Consider the following 24,841-nt stretch of genomic DNA (forward strand, 5'->3'; position numbering starts at 1 on the left):
TTGCGAGTTGCAGTGAAGTCTTGAGTGGCCCAGAAGAACCCCAGAAGACTTACTGATCTTTGTGAAATAGAAAAGTGGTGAGATTATTTGCATTTTCTCCCTCCATTTCAAAATTAACTTCTGTACCACAACTTAGGAGAAGTGCCTTGCTGTTTGCTCCCTAGGGTAAGTGCAACCATCAGATGTCATCTGGCATAATTTTTGTACTAAAAGAATAAATGGAAAGAAATGTTGAAACAGGACAGAAACATTTTTTTCTTTCTTTTATGCTAGCCAAGAAGCTTTGAAAATGGATGATGACTTAACGCCAAGGGCTATGTAGCGTGTTGTAGAAAATAATTTAAATTTGCCTTTACAGAATGAATTCGTCAGAGGGTACTCTGTAGGAATTTGCTTTAAACTGAGATAGCGTCTGAAATAAAATGGTCCAGTCGCTTTTCACTTCTTTTGTTGTAAATTTTGGCTGTTATTCCATAGAAATTAACGATTTTTGCATAAGGGTGAAAAAAACTCAGTTGCCATTTTTTTAAGATTAACTTCCTATCCTGTGGTATGACTTTAGACGTTGCCTCTTTACATAGCATTCTGTGAGACTAGCTGGGAAGTTCCGTTTGCATGGCTATCAGCGAAGTAAAATCAGGGAGAACCAGAAGATCTCCTGTCAGGCGGAGACAAAGTGAATCCTTGTAGGCTCATCAGTAGGAAGGGAGAGCAGGTTAGTTCCAGTGAAGTTTTTTTTTCACAGCTCCTTTTTATGCCTGTGCATAACAGGCGCTCTCCGAAGCGCTCTCAGCTGTGGTTTGTGAAGATTCCCCACAGGTCAGACTTGGGGGACACACTGGCAGCCAGCATGTGTGCTGTGAAGGCAAGAATAGAAAGCAAATACTTCCCGTAATCACACGTCCCAAAATGACAGGGTAAAATGAGTGGTTATGCTCCCACCAGAGCAGTGAAAAATGGCAAGATGGAAAGTCTGGACTCCTGCCCAATGAAACCAAAATTGTAAAAAAGAAAAATAAATGCTACATACACTCCCTAGAACTGACACTGCAATGTGGTAGGTTTTTTCTCTTTTAAATATATGCAGTAGACAAGCAGTAAATCTTCTTACAGCTCTGTAGAACAGCATTATTTTTAGCTTTTTTTATTATCATCAAGACAACCCTTCATAGCTTTCAATCTGTAGCTGAATATATTTGTTTTTTTAGTCCACGTGAAAGTGCAGTCATTGCCTGTAATACCTTATTAATAATTTCTGGACCATGTCACAAAAAGGCTTTAGGAAGCAGGTGTTGTATCCATCAGTTGACGTCCCTGTGAAGGCTTCAAGGATGCAGATAAAGGGCCCTTTTTCCCCACATTGAAGATACGTCTAATTTTGTATTTTTTAGTTTGATTTCAACTAGAAATCTGAAAGAAGTCTTAAGACAGCCAGAGATGCACAGAGAATGGCTCCGTTCTCGTGTGGTTCCTCCTGGTCTTAGATAGACTCAGGCCTGCGGTTCATAAAAATGCTGTGTGGAGAATTCCAAGTTCAGGAATTGTGGTCTCAGTCACCTCCAGAAGTAGCTTTGAATCCTTGTCACTGGCAAAGGTACATTGCTTCTGCAATGCCATTTTATGAGGCTGTGCAGCACAATGCCAGCGTTGTGCCAGCAGCAGCCTGAACCAGTCTTAGGGCTCTGGAGAAGAAAATTACATGGGTACTACTAGAGGAAGAGTTACCACACAGTGCCGTGACTTCATTGAGCTTAAAGACTTGGCATCCTTTTCTTCCAAGTAAAAGTAGAAGGTAAACCTCGTAAGCACCTTTTTAATATGGGTAAATAATCCTACTCATTTTATATCTACAGGTGAGCTGAGTTCAAGTGACCGGTCCATGGTCAAACAAGTGAACAAGTGAAGCCGTTTAGAGCAGAACCTAGAAGATCTGTCTTTCAGTTCCCACTTGTATTACTCAGTGCGCTCTTCATGGAGTAGGAACAGAACTCGTATACTCTGATGTCTCAGCAACGGTCTATGCAAATATTTTCTGGAGGCTTTCCTAGGGCTCTTCAGGCATTGCTAGTAGCATGAAATACAGAGGGCGGGGTAGTTGCTTAGAGTTGATTTTCACCTCTGAGTAAGGAAAGCCAGCAATTCCTGTAGAAAGATGCTTTCAGAGCTTCTCATGCTTGGTTTATTTTATTGAATTGTTGTGCAGGTAAGGAGAGTAATGATCTCTGCGATTTTTTGTTCTGTTGCTGTGCTACGACTCCCAACATTTCACTTTTTGTACTGCCTTTCCTGCAAGGAAACGTTAATATAAGTATTAAAAGCTTTGTCCCAGTAATGGTAAACAGCTATGGTGCTAAGTCAAATAAGCAGCAGTAGCAGCATCCTCCGATGCTTCAGTTGCAGATGCTATAACTGAATGCAGTGCAGTTGCCTGGAAAGGTAGTTTCAAGCCATCTCTTCGCTGTGTATAGGGTTGGTTTTTTTTGGCTATTGGATGTTTATTACTAAGAGAAAGCTAATGTTGGTGAAACAATCTTGGCAAAGCCCGGAGAATAAACAGAGCATCTCAGTAGCATGACTGCTCCTGGCTTTCAATGTGCTTTTGCTCTGAATAGCTTATGAGCTTTTGAAAATGCCATCCGTCCTGCCTAGATTGTGACATAAACATCTCAGAAGGGTGAGAAAGATTGTTGACCAGACTCCCACCTGGTCTTTGACTTCCCCGAGTATGTTAAAATGATGCTGAGTTCTCCCAATAAGATGTTTACCTGTCCAGTCCATTCCTTGTAACCCGTCAAGGACCTGATGGATGGGTCTGTATAAAGTAGCTGAGAAAAACAAGCCTATTGCTGGCTGGTGTGAATTTGCTAGAGACGGCTCTTCAGTGCTCTAGAAAACTTCTGGTATCCATAAATTGAAACAGGTGAAAATCTGCAGGCATTTTTGTAACATTTTTCTGGTGTACCTGTAGTGTCAAAGGGTTTTATTCTTGACACATCTTTTGTAGTAGAATGGAATTGGTTTTAGTTTCGTAGGTGAGGGTAGTGGAAATGATTTGCTTAGGATCTGATAAATCAATTGGTAGCGAAACTTGGAATCGCAAGCCCTTTTCTGGTTTTGTGTTCCACCCCTGTGTCCTTTGCAAAATCATCTTTCCTATCCGGTTTACCGAAGGAGGAAAGTCTTACTGAGAATGGGTCTTAGGCAGGCCTTTCAGAATTTCCGTGGCCTGTGGTGCGGATACGCTCATTGCCAATGGGGTCTTGCACCTTGACCGTGCTCTGTAGGACAGTTGCTGGTTTAGGAGTTTGCCTAAATTCCAGATTCCCTTGGACTAAATGAGTAAATGTGAGCCGAGATGGCCAGATAATAGTTTTTAACAGGAAAAATATGCTAAATAACAACCAAGCAATTTTTAATCACCAAGTTAGTGGGAAGACCCTGCTCACCCAGTGGGCTCTAGGTGAACCTCAAGCTCAGACCAGCTGAGCCGGTGGTGCCATCCCACCGCAGCGCAGACTGGATTGCAGCTTTAGCACTGAACACCAACATGGGCGTGTGATGCAAATGGTAAAATGTGCTCACTGTCAGCTTTTGGTCTTTCAGTGTATTTTTATCTTGTGATGTCTCACACGTTTTGAACCCAAGTAGTCTCTCTCTGGGGTTTCTGCATGCCTATATCAGACCGGCGTCTGGTCTTGTGGTTTGTGCCCCTAATGAGAAAGCTGCTTAATTTTCACACCCAGACACGGAGTATCAGAGGAGACAGGAAGCTCCACCCTTTCTCATGGTGTAACTGAACTCAGCTCTTTGCATGAGCTAGCAGCAGAAGCAATAGCTTAAACAAAATGATAGTATGCTATCTATGGATTTACACCCCTTTTTTTTCATTATTTTGTGTACACTGGTTATACATACTTTTCTAGCTGCAGAGTTTCAATGGAGACGTTTTTGATTTACACCCGAGTTAAAAATACAAAATTGAATTCTTCAGCTTCCCAGTATTGTCCCAATTAAATTTTTTAAGAGACTGAAATACAGATTTCTTTGTGTTGGGATAGCTTGATAGCTTTTGGGGATATTAAATCTTTCATTTCTAAAGATGCCATATAGGGTGCCGTGATTTCTACTGGTATGGTATCTGCATTTCCAATCCATCTTTAAAAGGAGTGGACTGGGCCCAGGGACAGATTCCCCAGCCTCATCAAAGTATCTGCACAGAGCGTGCTCTGTCCCTGTAACTGTCTGGCATCCAGGCGAGACGAGTCAGTCGCCCATGCCGTGTGGGTCACTGCGCCTGCTCCCAGCCCAAAGCTGCAATAATAGCCACTACAGCACCGGCCTGGCACTGCATCACTGCATTGGAAGAGCGGAGAAGCCTGGAGTTTTCATTCTTACACTCGTATCCTTCACCACACATCGTGGAAAGGCATTCACACCTAGCCTGGGAAGGGTTACAAACACAGATAAACGTATGCCATTACCCTCTTCTAACAGAGATCTGTGTTTTCAATTAGGTTTTGGAATTTGATGCCAACCATAGACCCAGTTATGGGGAGATTTTACCAGCAGAGGATAGATCAGACTTTGGAGCCTGGTCTGCTTTCCTGAAGGTACATTCCTAAGCTGAAAGTTAGCTCCACAGGCAAGGAGGCCTCATATATATTTTCAGCTCCTTTCACCTAATGTTATCCATTCTTAACAAGGCAAAAGAAGCCCATTTTTCACTACCACATGCATCACTACACATTAGCTGAGCAACATAGCAAAACCTGGGTTGACAAAGAGCATACTGAAGTTTGAGGGATTTTAACAGGGTCCTTGGTGTTCTGTGAACATGAGGTTGCACGGAGGTTTAGCCCTGTTCACTAGTGCCGGCTGTTTTTTTACGCAAGATGGCAGCGCGCGCGTTTGGCAATACACGCCTCTATGTAGGCGTAGACTCCCAGTTGTAGAAGACACGTTGCGGTTCCACCAGTTTCACCATGTTGCAGGATTTGGCCTGTACTAGTGGTCTGTCCTTCAAAAGGGAGCACTGTCCTCTTTGTAGTGGCCTTAGCTTATCCCCCAGCAGATAGCTGCTTGCGTCGCCCAGGGCCCGAGAGATGCGGCGTCACTGTTTGGTGCAAGGAGCAAAGGATGAGGAGGGAACAGAAGTCATCCGCTCAGCCCAGTTGCATACTGTTGGAAATAAGGTAGGGAAAAGAAAGTGAATTACTTCAGGAAATGTATTTTGGTAGATCCTGAGGCACCAAGAGTCATGTAGATGAGCACTCCCAAATCTTAAAATTTGAGAATTTTTTCTGGGCTCATTTTCCATTTACATTGTAACGAAAAGTGATGTTCAGGTATGGTGCTGACCTGGTACCACGTAGTCTGCTGGTTCTGTTCATGGTACTGAGCATGGGGAAGGCTTTGTCTTTTTGAGAAGTGGAGGGTCAAAATGCTTTCTCCTGGTCTGATGGTTTGTTACTGTAATGCTTAATTGAAGTAGAAAATTTGATCTGACGTGTCAAATGTGGCCCTGGTTGGCTAGAGGCCAAATTGAGCTGCTGAATTTCAGTTTGCCTTAAAATGGCTGATATTACTGTTCACATACCCAAATTTCCCTTTGGAATGTACTTTTAAAGTCTTTTTTTGATAACTTTATATATCTTTCTGTATCTTTTTTTTCCTCAAAAATCAATTGCTTCAGAAAACAAAAGCTAAAATAAATGTTTCGCATAGCATTTCTTACATCTGTGGATTGGAGAAAATGTGTATTAACAAATCACTTTGCCCAGTGCAAAGCCCATTTGACAAGTTACTAAGTTGCCGGCAACGGAAGAAAAACTGAATAGGAAATAAGGAAATACTTATTTCAGTCTTACAGGGTTTGGGTTCAAGTTTGTTGTAAGTCATTTATGAAGATGGCAAAAAAGTTACATCACATTTTCAGTATTTCTTTTGCAACTTTGTATGTTTCATTATTTGGCAAAGAGAGAAAATGAAATAAAATCATCCATATTTGAGCCAATACCAAGGTTTGCTGGCTGCTGTGGCTGGGTTGGAAGTGTCAGAGTGGGGTATATTGTTGCCTGGAATCTGTCCTAGAGTGGGATGTAATCGGTGAGTCATACGAAGAGAAGATTTTGTGTTCAGTATCTCGTCTTGTTCCACATCTTACCTTCCTGTAGTTGTGAGCAAAGTTGCTTCTGCCGCTTCGAGCATCGGAAGGCAGTACAAAGCAAGAGAAGCGCAGTACAGCACGTTACTGACCTGCTTTGGCTGTTACAGGTGGAATTTTTGATGAGTTCATGACACAGCCATAGTATTTCTGTGGAGGGGGACAGAAGTGTTTTCAGGGGGATGTCCAAGCAGGTAGGAATATACAAGAGCAAAAAGTAAATCAAATGACTACAGGTTGTAGTCAGAAGCCTTCTGTTTCATGGGTTTCAGAGATGAACCTCCAGGTACTGATTGATAGCAACATGTAGTGCCTCAGTATTTCCTAGGCCAAGGGGGAAACTACGAGAACTACCACATTTTTACATTGTTAAAATAGAACCTAAACACATGGTGGGGGTTTTTTTTTTTAAGCATGTACTGAGAGGCAATTCCTGCCTCAACCAACAGATGATCTGTGTAAACAAAATGGGATAGTGGATGGAAAAGAAAACTGGCGGAGGTCATCACAACAATTCAAAAATTATGTTGGCAGCAGTCCTTTTCCGAGTCCAGCTGAAGTGCTTTACCGCTTTAGACAGCACTAGCTCGTTGGGAATACTGACGAGTCCTGTGGTGGCGATGACTTGAAGCTAGAAAAATCTACACCTCCCATTTAGCACCTGTTTTTCTCTCCCCTTTTTTTCACCCCATTTCCATCTCTTTGTGGGGAACGCAAACTTGTGTTTCTTCCATGCACGCACCTTGTTTACTGCTTTTTTTCTTAGCAGCAGCTCGTGTTTTCAGATCAATACTGGCTCCTGGCAACAGAAGGTTAAGCATCATTTCCCCGGTCTACTGAAATGTTTTGTGCTCAGAGCCCTCTTGGTCATTGGTGTCAGTCTTGATTTAAAGCGTAAAGAAGAGGGACAGCGGACAAAGCTGGAGACAAGACATGATTTCTTTACATTTTCTTTACATTTTCTTCTTCTATTGAAATATCTCCCCTCAAACCTTTCTAAAACCTGACACTTGCTCTCCTTTTGCCAAAGCTGCTCGTTCTCACGCGCGCCCCGGGGTCCTGCTCCGCTCTGGCTGTGCGAGCGCTGTCGTGGAGCGGGTGCCGGGCCCAGGGTGGCTGTCTGCGCGCCTGCCCGGACAGAATGTGCTGCAGAGAGCAGAGCCCAGACGGTCGGGGGGAGGAACGGGTTTCCATGTTGAGTCTTGCCACCTGTTGCCTTTCCCATTCCAAGCCCCCCTTCCTCCCCACCCTCCGCCCCAAGCTCCCCTCCCCACACAGCTCACCATCCCCAGTGGATAGGGCTGGGATCAGTAGTCACTTGCCAAATACCTTTCTAATGCTGTCACTAATTCTGCACAGACAGCATCTCTGAAAGCAAAAACAAATCTTTTCCAGTGCATTGTCCTGCGTTTTCTACAGAAAGCATTTAGAAATGCCTTTTCTTGGTTGCGTTAGCTGGGAGGGACCATGCCATAGCCACTACAAGAGTCAGCCCTAGGGAAGCCTGAAGCCGTGCCGCAAGAATCCTCTGCAAATCCGTTGAAGCTGGCATTTGGCACTGGCACGGGCTAATTTTGTACTTGGGGTTACACATACACACACCCATGTCATTCTTCTTCATCTGCTACATATGGAAAGCTGCCCCAAGCTCGACAGTGCCAGGGAATGTTTTACTAAAACCTCCAGACTTGGTTTGATTATGTTACTATGCACACGGGGCTGTAGGAGCGGTGGGAGTGGCGTGTGCTGCCAGCTGAACTGCCGTTCGCTAGGTAGTCGTCGGCTTGAGCCAGAGTTCCACGCCGCTGCTCTGCTGCCATGAAAGTAGTAGACTGTTCATGGACGTGAGGTCATAATTTCCTTCTAATAAAGGTGTGCAAAAGGGATGGCATTGCTCTAGTTAGATCGCTGTTGGGTTTGCCTGGAAGGCGGTTGTGAGTCTGGAGAAGTGCATTTTGACAACGCTGCTTTCAGTTCCCCGTGTACTCTTCAGGTAGAGTCATGTAGATCCCAGTTTTCAGGAGTGGGTAATCATTTGGAGAAGCAGTTTCAGGTGCCTCGAAGGGGACGGATTTTCAGAACACGAGACATTGGCAAATAAGATCCTTTCTTTCACCGGTGAATAGACCGGGTTTTGAATCCTTTCAGGCTCTCCAAGTGTTGCCATGCCTGGGTTTTACAGACACACCTGTATAAATACTTGTTTGCCCACAGAAATCACGGTAAGGTGTGAGGATGGAAAAATGTAATGCAAATATGAGCGACTGCTAGTTATTGCAGCATGGTTCTGCCACCTTACTTAGAACCAGTTGAATGGGAATATGAAAAGGTAAAGAGTTCGGAATTGCAAAAAGAAAAAAAACAGAATAGAACCCAAGGTGATGTGTTTCTCGTATTATTTCTAGTCGTGATGCAGCATAAGGTCCAGAACCTTCTCCCTCCCTGCTGATAGATGTGTTTGTACTGGCAGGGCTTCAAGCTGGTATCCCCACTGCACCAGTTAAACCAGTAGTTACCAATTTTTTTGCAAGCCACGCTGGGACTGTAGGAATTTTATTCCTTCACAGTGTTGAAGGAAGGGGGTTTTGCTTGCCAAAGGGCTTTCTTATGCTTGAGGATGATTTATGGGCCAAGCTGAGCCACTTGTGGAAAAGGCAAAGCAGCTCTTGGCAGCACCCCCAGAATCCACTGCAGCTGTGGGGTAGTGAAGTCATCGGCATAACAACCACTGCAAACAGAATAACAAAGTCTGTTCTGTTCTCATTTAAAATAATCTTTCCAGTTCAGCAACCACATTAAACCTTACCTTTCTGCATACAAAAATAATAAAAGGCAGATAGTCCTCTGCAACATGGTGTGAATGTCTCGGTTGTATTCCTGCCTACCACTCCTGCACCGTCTACACTTTATCAGAATATTTTAAATGAAGGAATGAAGCTGCATTACATCATAATTTGTGTCTGTCCCTTGTTTTCACTCCTTTGTTTCTCCTTAGGTTTAAAAATGCAGAAAAAAACCCCAGCGTTTCTTTCTTTCAAATACAAAATTTGCTTTTGCCTTATAACCTGTTTTGAAGCTGATTGCAAAATGAGTAATTCTGTCTTTGATTTTTCCTGCCTGTCTTTGTTTCAGGTCCCTTCAGATCCTCCTGCTTCCAAAAAGCCCAAAATAGATGACTCTGCTTCCCAATCTCCAGCTTCTGCGGAGAAGGAAAAACAGTCCAGTTGGTTACGGTCCTTATCCAGTTCATCTAATAAGGTGATTGCTGAATATTTTGTAATCAAAAGAGAAATCAAATTAGCATGTAGCATCCCTTTACTGAAACCAGAAGAGAAGATGAGAGTAAGAACTTGCCCAGGTTTTCTAAATTAGTAGCATTTCTATCCTTTTCCTAGCAAACATTGAGCTATACAGTCCTCCGGTTTCCTTGCCATCTTCCAGTGTTCACTGACCTTGAGTGTGACAATGGAGTAAGCAATTCCTCTGTGCCTTTGAGCTACAAGAATCCTGAAAGACTCGGGAGCTTTTTGTGGTCTCTGCAAACTGCAGATAACTTACTGGCGAAGAAGAAACCTGTGAGGTTTTACATTAGTGCAGTTTACCTCTTCGAGGGGAATCTACGAAGTAGGTCCTAGCCAGTGGGGAGTAGTTTTAGAGAGAACAGAATGTGTACGGAAGGGCATCACTAGCACTCCATTGTGATTTACAGTTTAAAAGATTGTTTGTATTTACTTATTTTTCTTTCCCCTCCTTCCCAGAGTATTGGCTGTGTCCATCCCCGCCAGCGTCTCTCAGCTTTCCGGCCCTGGTCCCCTGCTGTATCGGCAAATGAGAAAGAGCTCTCAACCCATCTTCCCGCGTTGATCCGAGACAGGTAGAGAGACGTGAGCGGAAGGGACAGTGGGGTCGGCAGCCGTGGAGGTTTATCGGGCAGCAAGTTGCTTTATGTTTGTTCTCTTGCACTGCTGACTGGTGGCTTTGTAATTCAGTCAGTCCACTCGTATCAGATTAAAAAGCATTTGCAGCTGCAGTGCTTTAATTTGCAGAATGGAAGCAAAAAAAACGTACTGATCTTTTATGCATTTGTTAAATAGGTTTTCTTAGGTGAAACGTGCTATAGAAGTCTGAGGGAAGGCTGCTTCTATGAACTTGTGATCATTTTGGGGTAGAGTCATCAGAAGTTCTCAGCCTTCACTGTTTAAGGGAAGATTGAGTTACTCTCTGAGGGCAGGTGGTCAGGGACCAGCCAGCTCTTTCCAGGCATCAGCCAGTCAGTAACTGCAGCAGCCCTGGAACGCCGGCCCGTCCGCCTGTTGCCAGCACAGCTGCATGCTGCCTCCAGTGTCGGCAGTGCCAGAGGAAGACGGGGGACTGGATGGACAGCGCGGGCTCTTGATGGCCAGGGGTCCTGGGGGGTTGTGGCAGAGCACACTGGGCAGGAGAGCCTGTGGAAGGGTCCTCAGCTTCCGAGACCCGTCAGGAAGCTGGTGTTAGAGGCCAGGTTCTGCGCTGGGATAGGAACATCATTAAACTGGTACAAGCGTGAGTCACCACCCATAATAGGTGGGACCATTAGTGTCGCAGAACGGAAAGTGTCCGGGCAGTTGTACATTCCTTTGCCAGACTTCAACTGTTCAGTCTGAAAAATCTTTGGGCCAGATTTCTGCCTAAGGGTGATGGTTTCTTTGGAAAGTTTGAATAAAGTGACCAGGTGTTTTTAGGAAGCGTTATGGAGAGCATATTTTGCTGCTCTTATGAAGAAGTTTCTTAGAAGATGTGGGGATTGATTTAAAAAAAAATAAAAGGAAAAGAAAAGAAAGCCTACCAGCATATCCTTGCTTTTAAACACTTTTCAGTTAGGTAGGGACAGAAGGGCTAAACTGGTGTAAGCGTATGCCCTTGGTATCCCCGTGAGAAATTTGGCTAATTTGAGTCTTGGGGAAAAAACCCACCTTCAACAGGTTCAGGAGAAATGTTAACATATGATTGAAGATACATCATGTAGTAGATGTGAACTGAAGTTGCAAAGACAGTCTTTGCTATGTTTATTGCAAAATTCTGTGTGTTTAACGTTGCAGTATTACTGTCCTTTAACAGTGCTTTGTTGGGTTTTTTAACCGTGGTTTTACATAACGTGTGCTCACATGCATGCTGTGTCAGAAAATTAAAAGATACACAAGAATATGCCTTTTGCATTCCCGTGGCCTTTCTTAAGGAAGTGCCGTTTCCAAGTTTACAAAACATTTGTGGGTAGGCAGAAGTAAAACTGTGCACTTGGGTAAAACAAGAATGCCTGAAGACTATGAGGAAACACCATTAGAATTTTTAGACTCTGGGAGATCTCATCTCTTTGGTGCTATTAGAGTTATGTGGCACTTCAGATGTGATCCCTTCCGAGCTGGATGGAGATTGGCTGTATAAATCATCCCCATGTTTAAATGAGTGCAAAACGCTAAGCAAATATACAGGCAGATCCTTAGCTGCTGTAAATCAGTGGAACTTCACTGTCATTCCAGTAAGTCCCTTGCAGTTTCAGTGTAACACATGGATCGGGAAGCATTTTGAAGCCAAGAATCTGACTCTCTTCTCCTTCCTTTTACCTCCTCCTCTAAAACAGTTTTTACTCCTACAAAAGCTTTGAGAATGCTGTGGCCCCCAACGTGGCACTTGCACCTCCAGCCCAACAGAAAATTGTCAGCAACCCCCCCTGTGCCACGGTAGTGTCGCGGAGCAGCGAGCCACTGAGCAGCACTGCCCAGCCACGGAAAAGAAAACTTGCTGCAGAGAACACAGCTGTCCCCGAAGCGGCAGCCACTGTTGCAGCCACCGTTACCGCCACTGAAGAGGACAAGGAATCCGAAGCAGAAATTGAAGTAGAAACCAGGGAAGAATGTAAGTGACAGCTCTATCTACCTTTATTTTGTTTTATTTGTGCTGGGCTTTCCTCAGTAATCCACAGGAGTTAGCTGTTCAACTTGTGTTTAAATACCTCAACAGGATGTAAAAATACAGCCTTAAGTAATAATGAAAACCAAGAATGGAACAGAAGGCGGGGGGAGTGGAGGGGGGGTGTTTTCCTGGGAGAGAATCGTGCATCGACAAAAAGAAGCACCTGAGCCACAGGTGTACACCCACCTAGAGTCTTTTATTAAAGCAGGTGAGTGTTGTGCAGAGGACAGAATGTATGTGTGGTCACCTCCAAACTGATGGTTTGCCGTCTGATCAAGAGCCTTCTCTAAAAGCCTCTGTGGGATACACGCAAATAGCCCGGAAAATTTCCAGACCGCGCACACGTGCAGGTGTGGGATTTTGTGTCAGACAAAGAATGCGATCAGAGAGCTTCAGGACTGCAGCTCCAGAGCTGAGTGCATGAAGCAGAGCTCAAGAGCCAGCGTGTTCTCAAACACTGTTCTGATATTGGGCCTCTCGGTAAAGATGGAGGAGGACGCTGGTGTGGCCTCGCTGGTGTCACTTAGGCGATTCTGCTCCTGCCCTCCGTCTGTTCAGCCCTTACTCAGTGCATGCAGTTTATGCAAAAAGGAGAAATTTTGCCCTCTGGGAACAGCAGGATCATGTAGGTTTTCCTGGAGAAATCTTAACACTGTTGATGACACAAATTCCAAAGTCACAACTGAAGCAAAGTGTAAGCTGGTCCCTTAAGCCAGTCAGGTCTGCGTTTTCGCCATGTTTCAAGTGTCAAAGTACAAAACGAGTGTTTTCTTTCTTCCCTTTTTTTCATTGAATATTGGGTGTCTCCTCTGTACAAAGGGCCTCAGCATATTTTGAGTTACATTAGTTTTAGACATTTTTTAAATTAATTTTCGATGTTTCTATTTTTCAGTCACCTCCTCCTTATCCTCGCTGTCCTCCCCATCCTTTACTTCATCCAGCTCCGCGAAGGACATGAGCTCACCGGGGATGCAAGCCCCAGTCCCAGTCAGCAGTTCATACGAGGTTGCGACACATTCCGACTCTCACAGCAGTGGGTTGGAAGCTGAGCTGGAGCACCTAAGGCAGGCCCTGGACAGTGGCCTGGATACAAAAGAAGCCAAAGAAAAATTCCTCCATGAAGTTGTTAAAATGAGAGTGAAGCAGGAAGAGAAGCTAAATGCTGCCTTGCAAGCCAAACGCAGTCTGCATCAGGTAATGTTGAAAACCAGCTTTTTCTTACCACCATTGGCAAATCCTCTTCCAGGTAGAAACCGTCAGGTAGTCTCATGTAAAAAAAAAAAATTGCCTTATTTATTCCCGGACAGCAGCAGCCTTTACTGGGGTACTGTTTGTAAATTCAGGCAGGAAACCAGAGTACACAGGAACCATTCCTATGTTTTTAAGCTCACCACCTGTTTCTGCCTTCGGGTGGAAATCCATGGTTACTCAAAATCAACATCTTTTCATTACTGAAAAAGTCGTCTAGTCCAGCACAGTTTATTTTGTTTTCATTTCACTGACCTAGAAACATTTCTGTCCTTATGGCAGCTTTATCTGTAGTTTTAAAAGATTTGTAAAGAACCTGCGGCTGCCCAGCTGAGGGCGGGTCCTGGGACGCAGAGACCCTTGCTGAAGCTCTGGTGAAGAGCTGAACCGTGGGTCTCTGTTAAGCTCGGCATTAGCCGTGCTTCGCTGAATGTTGCTTGCTTCATTCAGTGAAGAAGCTCCATATTTCTGGAAATCCGTGCTACATCGGTCATACCAAAGAGAGACTGGTCAGATAGAAAGGGCTGCGGAGACGTACTGGTCGGTAGCAAGTCACAGTGGCTGAGCAGAATGGCGGGGGAACGTTTTATGATTTGAGCTGGGGCAAAAGTAGAACAGAGAAATGGAAGATGGAGCCAGTGCAGAAGGGTTGCTTGTCCTGCTCGGATATTGTATGTGGAGCCGTGACGGAGCTAGAAATGTCATCCCGTAGGTGCACCTGGGCTGCCAGCTGTAACACAAGGGCCTTGTTTCGTCCAGTGCAGGAGGCAGAAAACCGAGGCTTGTACTTGGTCAAAAGCAGGTCTGCAGGCTGGTTAGCTGGCAGCACGCGTTTTGTTGCTGTGGGGAGTGAAGCGAAGGACAGTCGCTCACAGGGGTGAGTGGTCTGCAGCAGGACTGCTGTGCTTAAAAAAACCACCAGAAACCCCAATCCTCAAAACCCCCGCAGCAGATTGAAGTGTTCTGCTGGCAGGCAGGAGGTGAGATCACTCAGGGCGGAGGTAGGATCACGATTAGAATCGTAACAAAAGTTTGCCACCTCAGATTCCTGCAGAAGCTGCAGTGTCGCAGGCCAGCTCCTGCGCTCGTCCCTCTCCTGCGCAGGCGGCTGCTTAGGGGCTGCCTGCAGACCCAGGCCCCAGAGAAGGGAGGCCAAGAGCTGTCTTTTCAGCTGAACTGCGTGTGCATCATCACCTTGAGCAGATCACTCCGTTCCCTTGTGTTTCAGTAAATACATGTTTTGTTTTATGTATTTAAAAGTAAATATAAGCAATACACATTTAAAGCTAATTTTTAAATATCTAAACCAAATACACAGCGTGTACTTGAAGTAAAGCAGGAATTACATGAAGTAGTTGGTGAAGCAGAAGTGAGTGTTGAGGGATTAAATCAAGCACCATGTCAGAGTGAGAGGGAATGTGGTATCTGGGCATCGTTTTCCATTTGGGCAGCTGTGGGTCTCCAGTTCCACAGACAGCGCGAGCACACGTGCGCCTGCTTCCAGAGGCTGCGCTAACAATGGCCTGGTGGGAAGTGAGATTGTCAGAAAAGTGAATTTCCCATGACCTGGCTGCAGCGTTACTTAACAGAAACACGCTGCTGTGAGGGTTTGACTCTGACAGAGAGGAAATGCTGATTCGGGGGGGGGAGGAATCAAACTTTAGTTTCTGATTTAACCATTTAGGAGACAGACCATTAGTGAGCCACATTTTTGTGCTTATGATGAACACATCTGTCTTTCAACAATGGCTTTTTAACAGCTTACGAGTTTCTTCCTTTAGGTTTCTCATCATTATCCCTTCAACTAATGTCTCTCTTGGATTTGAGATTTCAAGGTAGCAGCTCCTGGTAAGGACCTGGACAGCGAGAGTGACAATTTCCAGAGCAAAGCATGGTTTCGATTTGGCTTAAGGTTTTAGCCTGGAGCTTTCCAGATGCTGTGACAGGGCAGTCCGCTGGCTGGGTGTCAGGAGGCTTGGGGCTACACGCCAGTTACCTGTAGCAAAACAAAATTGCCTCCAGTTAGAAAGAAGATCCACAATTTGTTTTTTCCTCATACTTGCCTTAAGTGGATTTTTTTAGGGGCTTGATAAAATGGAACTGCTTACTGATTCCTTCAGCAAGTTCTAAACTTTCATGTTCAGCTTTGCCGTACACAAAGGGCGCTCACGAATTGCATTTATCGTCACGTAGGGTGCCTTCAATTGAAGTGCAGGCATTCCAGTTGGTTTGTTTGAAACTTTGAGCTGGTGTAGAGCACATTGCTAGCAGCTCTCTCCAACTGCAGTTCATCTTTATTCAGTCACAGATGGTCACAGCTATTTTGCTTGACAAAGCAAAATGTGGCTGTAGCGTATAGCTGCTTATTATCCGAGAATTCAGGGTATCTTGAGCGTAGGATCTCATGTTGATTTAAAGGAGAAGAGCGTGTACAAAGTTCAGACCGAGGTTTAGACATGAGCCTTCTCGGTCATAACCAGCAGAAGGGGGGTTCACTTTGGGTCGCTTCCGTTACAGGTCGGTTTCCTCGCACTGGTTCAGTCTCCGCTCCTCAGTTCTCACGAGTTCACTGCTTTTGTGTTCTAGGAGCTGGAGTTCCTGAGAGTGGCCAAGAAAGAGAAACTGAGAGAAGCAACAGAGGCGAAGCGCAACTTAAGGAAAGAGATTGAACGTCTGAGAGCTGAGAATGAGAAGAAAATGAAGGAAGCCAATGAGTCTCGGATACGACTGAAGAGGGAACTGGAACAAGCCAGGCAGATCCGGGTCTGTGACAAAGGCTGTGAAGCAGGCAGGCTCCGGGCCAAGTACTCAGCCCAGGTAAGACCCCAGTGCTGACAGCTGTCAGCTCACCGTTTCTGCAGTTCTCAGGGTTAGTTCAGGTGTCTGTCCTCTCATGCCAGTGGTGATGCAGGTCCAGCTCCTCTCTCCACAGTGTCTATGTCCCCAGCACATTTACAGCGCTAGTCCTGGCGCAGGGCGCTGCCAGCTTGCCTGCACTGACCACCTGCGTCAGCCCCGCGGCGCTGCCCGGGACTGGGCACGTTGTCAGCTGGAAATCACCATTTACAGAGCAGCAAGACAAACGCTAGGCGTTATTTCAGTGCCACTGACGCTTCGTTGGCACTGCCAGTTTCAATACTGTAAATATTAGGCAGGGCCAACATCTCCTGTAGCATTTTGCCTTGAAGCTCCGGCTAGACCTACAGGAACTATTTAAACCAAGAGCAGCAGCCCCGGCCCCTCACTCAGCGAAGGGCCGTGCTGGGAAGGAGGGATGTTTACAGTTGTAAAGCCCGAGAAGAGCAAACTGTCAGGTCTAAGAAAAGCCTTCCAGTTTGAGCCCAGTGAAGGTTCTAGGAATGCAGAACATGTTGTTACAAGCAATGTGTATGCTTTAAGCTTTGAAACTAAAAATCCCTCCCCGCCTTCTCCCCATCAGATCCTCCTCTAATAAAATACTTTGAAGTTTACTTAAGCCATCCAAAGCCAAGCGAACCAGGAGCTCAGGCTGCACATCCTGAAGTCGCCTTGCTGTGTTGCAGGGCATGTGGCATGCAAGGCCGTCCACTGTTCCGAGCCCCCTGAAATGACCCAGCGTGACAGGCAGAGCTGCGAGCAGCATGGCAGCCGCCTGGATTGCCGTGAGAAACAGCCCTGAAGAGGAATCCATTGCAGGCCCTGCCTTCCCCTTCCTCCAGCAGAACAGTCCCAGTTGCCCAGTAACGCATTTCCTATCAAGGGGATGGTCCCACACCCAGTGTTAACCCCCTCCGTGCCCCATGGCGAGGGGCTCCCTGCGGGCCCTCTCCTTCCGGCTGCCGCCTCCTGGCCCTGCCGCAGCTGCCTGCCCTGCAGCCTTGCTCTGGCCTGCGTCCACCCAGAGGCCCCTCTGTCGCTGGCTCCTGGGCGAAACGCCTGGCTGAGACGCGTAAGTAAAAGGGGAGGGTCAGCAAGCGTTAGCAACGGGAGGGCTCTGAAAAACCAGGCACTCTTGCCCCCACGTAAACTGCTACAGCAGAGCTAGATTGCTGAGTGCCAGTGCCACAGAGGTGTCACGCGGCCACCAGCTCCGCTTGCACGTTGTGACACACCTGAAATAACGCTGAAGGGAGCTCTTCTAGCCCCCTTCCCTACAGCAGCTTTGCTGCCATGCGTGTTGTTAAACACACGCTTCACAAACGCGCTGTTACGCCTAAAGCACCAGCTGCAAGTATTTGGTGTGGTTACTTTAAGGGAGGGAGGAAAAAGGAAAAGAAAAAGCAATAGCAATCAGAAGTCTAACCCCAGGCTCTCAATGACGGGAAGGGGAGTGGTCCGCCTGCACCACTCCGAGACATGTCTAACCAGGCGACCAGAAGCGGGAAATGATGCGGGCTTCCTCTCTCGCATCGCAGGATGTCTCACTGATAAGGGGTGTCCAGACTAAACACCACCAGACAGAGAGCTGCTGCACGGGCAGCGCCGGAGCTCCGCTTCCACCCGGGTGAAAAAAGAGCCGGGCACCCGCCAGCGCAGCTGAACGTTCGCGCCAGCGGTACCGAGGGGAGCTCTGCGACCCTGCAGCTGTGGCCTCCCTGGCGCTGTGGCACGCGTCGCAGTTTGTCACAGTGTGGCTTTTCAGTCTTCTCGTACACCCCCTTCTTTGGGAATACAGGAGGTTTCCTAATGCGAAAGGCTGACAGCACCTCAAAAAGGACGCGAGCAGCTGAACGTGCTGCAGGTTTGTCTGAAGACACGAACAGCGCAGGCGCAGCATCAGCTGCTTGATGCATAAACCTTTATGTGTCCTTTTCTCGTTAATTTGGAGCGCATACAGGAAGGCTGCCACTTACATTGTGTCACTTATTTTTGAGGAAACCACAAGTCTCTAGACAGGGTTCATGTGAGAGAAATAGCATCAGGCAAGCGTGAGCGGAAGTAAGACAGGAGATCCAGGGTGTAAATGTCTGTGTATAGGCTTAAAGTATTAGCTTAAAGTATTAGATGCTTAATATGTGTTGAATAGCAGTGTGGTTTATGGCTCTTTTTTTCCAAGGAGATCCAAATACGGGTGTGCTGGTGCGGTAGCCTTTGTTTTAGCCCAAACCAGATGCATTTTCCATTCCTTTGTTAAATGGCAATCTTTGGCAACTGCTGCTCTTACCTGTATGTGGCCTAAAAGTGTGTATTTCAAACCAGTGCAGGTTTCTGGCATGTTTATACCCTTGAATACCGGGGCTTTGCTCTGCCTTGGGTACCAGAGGACTCCCTGTGCCCCAGCTGCCTCAGTCTGCATTCCCAGGCGCCCTGTCCCTCCTGCCTCCCCACCCTTCCGCACACGGCACACGAAGGGTGTAACGGTTCTGGTGTGACACGGGCCTTGTACGCAGGCTGGGGAGTCCGTCTGCGGGCACCCCGACTCATAACCAGTCTAGGAGGTCTGAAAGTAAAGGACTCCGCCTGTGCACACTTACCCTGTAGTTCACTGTGCCTCACTGCTGTCTGCCCAAAGCAACGCTAGTGATGGTTTAAGGGGTACGGGGACCAGGGTTCTGCTAACGAGCCTGGTTTTCACCCTCCTTTCTGGACCAGAAGCCACCAGAAGCGTTTAACAAGGTTAAAGCTAAACAGCTCCTGCAGTGCGCTTGCACCATTGTGCAGCAGCATCTGAAAAACAGTAGGGAAAAGGGAGTTCCTTCCTCACCTCAGCTCTGGTACTCGGGTGTCTGCGAGTGCGCGGGTTTATTACTCGTCTCGCTTTGTGCTAAGGCGCTAGTCTGTGTTAGTCTACGAGATCACAACAGAACGGAAACAGTAAAACAGTTTTATTGTGTTTTTAACATGCTTTTCTCCAGATCGAGGACCTGCAGGTTAAGCTTCAGCACGCGGAGGCTGACAGGGAGCAGCTCCGAGCTGACCTGATGCATGAACGGGAGGCTCGGGAACACCTGGAGAAAGTCGTCAAGGAGCTTCAGGAACAGCTGTGGCCGAAGTCCAGCAGCCAGCCCAGCAGCGACAACCCCGCGAGCGCCATGGAGAACTAAAGCAAGGCCGCGCCGTCCAGCACAGCCCGGGGTGACGTGTCTGCAGAGGGAGGGAGGAGGGTGGGTACGTGTGTAAGGGCATGTGGGAGCAGCTGTGTCTCGGCACACGGATCTATGAGTATGGATTCTTACTAGGTGGAAGGCAAATGTTACTCTTTATAACAGAAGCACTGAATTACGCCTCTTTTTTTTCCAATCCATATAGCACAACATCTTACTGTGCCTATAAAACACAAAGTGTTTATAAACAAAATACTTTTAAGTCCACAGCAAATTTTCTACTGGCAAACTCCAAGCAAGCAGCATCGTCCACCTGAAATCAGAGTAAAAGGCAAGCATGGCTGTGTTTTTATGTTGCCCTTCTGCCTGTTGGAACATTTTGGAATTTAAAAACAAACAAACTTTTCTTATAAGCTATTTAAGATAATTCATTACACAGACTTGGTATTAAAAAATTAACAAGATTTTTATAATGAACCTTTAAAAGCAAAACAAAAAAAAAACCTTTGATGCACAATTTTTAATGACTTGTAGAGGCTTTGGGATTCTTAACGCAGAAGCCCTCTGGTGATGACGCCTTTTCGTTAGCAGTTTTCCAGCCATCGAGGAAGCCATCGCAGTTTTAACCCCGTCACATGGTCGTGTGAGCGTTTCCGAGTGCTTTTCAAAGTTGATTTTTTCCTTAGAATTCTGTTCATTTCCTGTCCTGAACCCGAGAGGAGAGGAGGCTGCAGGATCGGGGAGGGGAGTGGGATGGGCCGAGGAGGTGCGTGCTGTCGAGGGACAAACCCAGCCTTATGGACTTCAGCGTCTGCAGATCAACCACGCCATCGCCGCTCAGGCATCGGCACCGACGAGTGCGTTCGAAAGACGCGCGTCGTCCACAAGCACTTCAGCTTTAGGAAAGGAAAGGGGGAAATAAAGGAAGGAAACGGATGACCTGTTCAGTCGGCTGAGAAACGAAGCAGAAGACGTGTGCGTTCTGAAGTCATTCTGAAGCCTGTACTGCAGTTTTCTGGAAAACTCACCGTTGTTGCACCACCTCACCATCAATTCAGTATTTACCTGCTTTTATTATGAACTGTGAGTCAGGATTTCTTTGCCCAAGGAGAGTGCGACATCGCATTAACAGATACTACGGAAAAGAAAAACAACATTTTTGCTGCTGTGAATAAGCCTACATCTTTTTTAAAAAAAAAAAAACTTTTTTGTTTTTTAAAAAAAAGAAATTACTTTAATTTTGGGATCCAAGCCGCAGCCCCGGCCTAAGGATGCAGCATGCCATCACTTTGTCTTACTGTCGGTGTCGTCGTCGTCGTCGTTAATTTTTGTTTTTTAAAAAACCTGCACTTTGTCAGAATCTGACTCTGCATTTTATTCCGTATTTCTCAAGTTTACAAGTTGAGCATTCTAGAGTCTACCCTGCCCACCAGATGTGAAAGCCAGCCGCCCCGTTTTCCACCGTGTGGCACCTCGCAGCCTCACCGACAGCGCTGCCAGGCGGGGAGTCAGCAGGTCCAGGGCGCTGCCAAGCGCAAACGCGCCGCAGCAGCGCTGCTGGCGGGGTTTCAGCCGCGTTCTGCCTGGCGTCGCGGCCGACGGGAGCTGGGGCGCAGCGGAGGCTCCCGAGAGCGCGTGACAAACAAAGCTGGTGCTCTACTGAACGAGAGAGAAGTGATTTTCACCCACAACACTCACCTCTTACACACTCAAGCGTATCGGCATGACGTGAAAATGGGGTCTGGGGCTGCAGATGTGCCTTCCAGCTCATTTTTCCTCTCAGCATCTTCTACAGGCAATGCTGACGCTTTTTTTTACCTCAAAGAATAAAAAGAAAAAAAAAAAAAGAAAACCCTATGCATCATCATACACAGAAGTTATTCTAAACAAAGATTAATGTATTTCCAGTAATCTTTATTTGCTTTTGGACATTAATGCAAACTGTGTAAGCTTAAAAATTATTTCCCAGTAGACAGAAAGCGGCTTCCAATCCTAAAATTCTAGTATTTACTGACAGTACATTAGAGGTTTTTTGGGTTTTTTTTAAACAAGAGCTGTTTGCTTGAAACCATTATAATAACCATTATAATAACTGTGAGCATTAACAAGGAAGTTCATATATATGTTTTAGGTACAAAAAGAAGAAATACGACAGGAGTGGAATTACTGGGACAATGTAGAACTGTTGGGAGCAAGAACCAGTTACACCAAGTCCAGGCCACGAACCTGTCCGCTCGCCCAGGGCTTTGCCCTCGCGTGTTTGGGGTGCGGGAGACCGAGGCTCGAGGCAGATCTCCTCTTCTAAAGTGCAATGCAAAAGGAATTTTGATTATGCTTAAGCAGGTTTTTTTTAATGTGGGGTTGGTTGTTTTTTTTTGCTTCTTTGTATGTTTTTTTTCTGCGATTATTAAATCATATGCATGGAATTAAAATCTCTGCCATACGTATATTCATTAATGGGCATTATTACTGTCTTATGTAAAGGGTTTGTTTTGTTATGCAGTATGCATAAAAATGTTCTCAGCCTTATGATTTCCAGATCTGTATTATTCACTTATTTCCTCAAGGGAAACTAAATCATTGTAGCTGTAGGTGACACCGTGCATTTCGGGAGTCTCACAGGCTACGCTTTACTGCCGCGTTAAGAAATTACACACAGCACTCATGGGAAGCCTCACGTCGCAAACTGTGTTTGTCTGGGTCCCCCCCACCTCCCGATCTCCGATCGCGTCTCTCCCAAACAAAACCTGGCCCCCTGCTCTTGCCAGGGAGCGCGGCCCACTCACCTGCACCGCGTGACGCAGCTTTTCTTCCTGGGTGTCGAGGGAAGCATGCGGATTCACTGGCACAGTTTCTTCTGTGCATATGCTGCTTTTGTCCTCCAGAATCTATGAAATCTGCATTTTATTTTTTTTTTTTTAAACAAAAAAACAGAACAGTAAATGGTCTTGTCAGCAGCAAACAGTCTGGTCAAACAACCAGCAGCACCTGTGCCTCACAGGTAAACGGGGTAAGATTTGCAAGAGGTCTCCAAAATGGACTTACAACCATTGCTACAAACCCACCGGTTTCTCCTTGTGCTGTGCATGATGGTAAATGCGATCAGGTGTAAAACCTGACAAACGAACTTCCATGGCTTGAGCTTACGGCTCAACAGCATTTGATCCTTGGGAGCGAAAACACCCCAGCAAAAACATGGCTATAAATTAAGATTTAACGCCAGTCTGATGAAATACAGTGCAAGAAGACTGGGAACAAACGTTCTCTACCAGCAGTTCATCAGCAGGAGAGCTTCACAGGCTAGGAGTCCCTCTTGCATCATTTTGTCTTTCCTAAATACAATTTAACAACAAAATTTAAATTATTTTGCAGAATAGATGACTTAATTCTGAATTCCTGTGCACGTGATTTATTTTAAAGTTGTCAGGAGACGGCCAGAGACACTAATTCTAGAAAAGGGCTGTCGAAACGGTGGGAATCTCCAGAGAAAAAACAACTTGGTGGCGGCGCTGGCGGCGAGGAGTTCTGTGTGTAATTTCTGGGCAGCCCCTTCCGGCGGAGCGCTGGGGTCCCTGCTGCCGGCCGCCAGCCTCCCAGCGCGTGGCTCCTCCGCTCAGCCCCTCTTTAGTTTCCTTTGAGAAGTTAAAAGGGAGAAGAGGTGTTTCATACAGGCTGTTGACTCTCCCTGTACTTAAAAATATATTACTTAATACTTGTATATTCAGTTTCATTACTCATTGTTTCTATTACTGAAAGAAGACTTAACGAAGGGAAAAAAAAACCAACAGCAATAACATTCATATCTATGGAGCAGCTAACTCGTATACATAATATTCTGCTTTTCAAACAGAACTAGCCAATGTAAAAAAAAAAAAAGTTAAAAGTAAATTCAACCTGTAAATACTTTTTTTCATTTTACACTGTTGTATTATAAGTGTATATGGTGTTTACTTTTTCAAAACTCTTTCTTACCTGGTAGTTGTCTTGTTTTATGAGTTGTGTTTTTAACTGAGAAGAACCTTTGCTGTCTGTTAGGAAAAACAAAACAAAAATCTTTTTGCAAGTTTGAAATGTGGGTTAACTTTCTCCATCATTTGCATTTTAGTTGTCCGTATTTTCACTGTAAAGTATTTTATTACCAAGAGGCTGATTTTCTTTCCATTCTGCCCTCTCCTCAGTCCACGTGTTTGAGAGAGAAGTTTTTTGTTGGTTTGGTTGGGTTTTTTTGTTTTTGTTTTTCTTTTTTTTTAAATCAAAAGAACTCACAGAAATGACATTTTTTCAATTGAAGAAAAATAAATCTTTACATTTATAATAGCCAATAGCATTTCAGCACATTTTTGTTATCCTGGTCTCTCCTATGCTGCTGCTAATGACAATATTATGACTTACTCTACTATTCTAGAACTATTTTTATGTAAGTAATGTATGCTTTCTTGTTTATAAATGCCTGATTTAAAAAAAAAATAAGAAAAAAGCTTGGCATATTTATCTATTTCGCTGTGTACCTTGATAGTCCTTTTCCACCCCCTTTTCCACGTCCCCTCCCCTTGAAGCAGATAATATTGTAAAATAAAGGACTTTATGAGATTATGTATGAAAATAGCTATGCTTATATACCACAGTGACTGAATGTACAGTGTATAGACGCATTACCTAAAATAAAATTGTTTGTCCAGAAAAAACAAATCGACACGGTATGGTTTTTGAGTTCTCTGTGCTTGCAGCTCGTGGTTCGGGACAGGCAAACGCGCGAGAGCGTGCTGGTAGCCGAAGCAGCTGGGAAAGGCAGGACCCCTCGCAGGATTCCAGGTGAAACACCGCACCCAGAGACCCTGCTGCGCGCCCGCCACCCATCCGCCCTGCCCTTTCCCGTCTACTCATTTCCCACACTGCAGGTGCTTCTGTGGCTGAAGCACCAGCAGAGGTAGCAGCAACAGCAATTAAAAGCACGGTCTTTCGCAGTGCGGGGAGGGAAACCCAGGGCAATTTCCAGTTCCGAGCTCATGCAGCTTGCCCCCATACTCCTCCTCTAACCCGCACACCCCAGCTCGGAACAACAAAGCCCAGTCTGTCTCCAGGGGGAAGCAGCATTAAATTCTCCGAGGTGCTGGAGGGAAGCTCGGAGTTCCCACCATAGCACACCCAGCCCACCTGCCTTACCACCCCCCCAAAGGGGCTGAGGCACCGCAGCAGCCTGCGGCCGAGCAGCACCTCCCGCACACCCGTCCCGCACAGCCCCCTCGGAACCTTGCCAAGGCACCATTCAGCCAGACACCCCCTTTCCAGGTCTGCACACAACAATACCGTAAGGAGAAAGGAGTTAAACTGGAAATGATACCTACCACTTTGGGGGGAAAATCTAACAATTAGGTGAGATTTCTCTTGACTAGTGAGACTTGTAAGCATATAAAAGTTTGTACCAGGTCAAAGAAAAAAGAAATACAAGAGGGGAAAA

General features: G+C 45.9%; 1 protein-coding gene across 2 annotated transcripts in view; it reads left to right on the forward strand.

Annotated features, from left to right (window-relative positions):
* SKI (SKI proto-oncogene) overlaps positions 1–24,072 on the forward strand; it is a 118,258-nt gene extending 94,186 nt beyond the window's left edge. For both annotated transcript variants that reach the window (XM_075437244.1, XM_075437243.1), the window contains 6 exons: positions 9,296–9,421; positions 9,922–10,037; positions 11,781–12,055; positions 13,005–13,306; positions 15,947–16,177; positions 19,195–24,072. In XM_075437244.1, coding sequence (XP_075293359.1) covers positions 9,296–9,421; positions 9,922–10,037; positions 11,781–12,055; positions 13,005–13,306; positions 15,947–16,177; positions 19,195–19,383 — 1,239 coding nt within the window. In that variant the 3' untranslated portion in view covers positions 19,384–24,072. The remainder of the gene's footprint in view (positions 1–9,295; positions 9,422–9,921; positions 10,038–11,780; positions 12,056–13,004; positions 13,307–15,946; positions 16,178–19,194) is intronic.
* The last annotated feature ends 769 nt before the right edge of the window (positions 24,073–24,841 follow it).

This window comes from Opisthocomus hoazin, chromosome 16, assembly GCF_030867145.1.
Source record: "Opisthocomus hoazin isolate bOpiHoa1 chromosome 16, bOpiHoa1.hap1, whole genome shotgun sequence".
NCBI lineage: Eukaryota > Metazoa > Chordata > Aves > Opisthocomiformes > Opisthocomidae > Opisthocomus > Opisthocomus hoazin.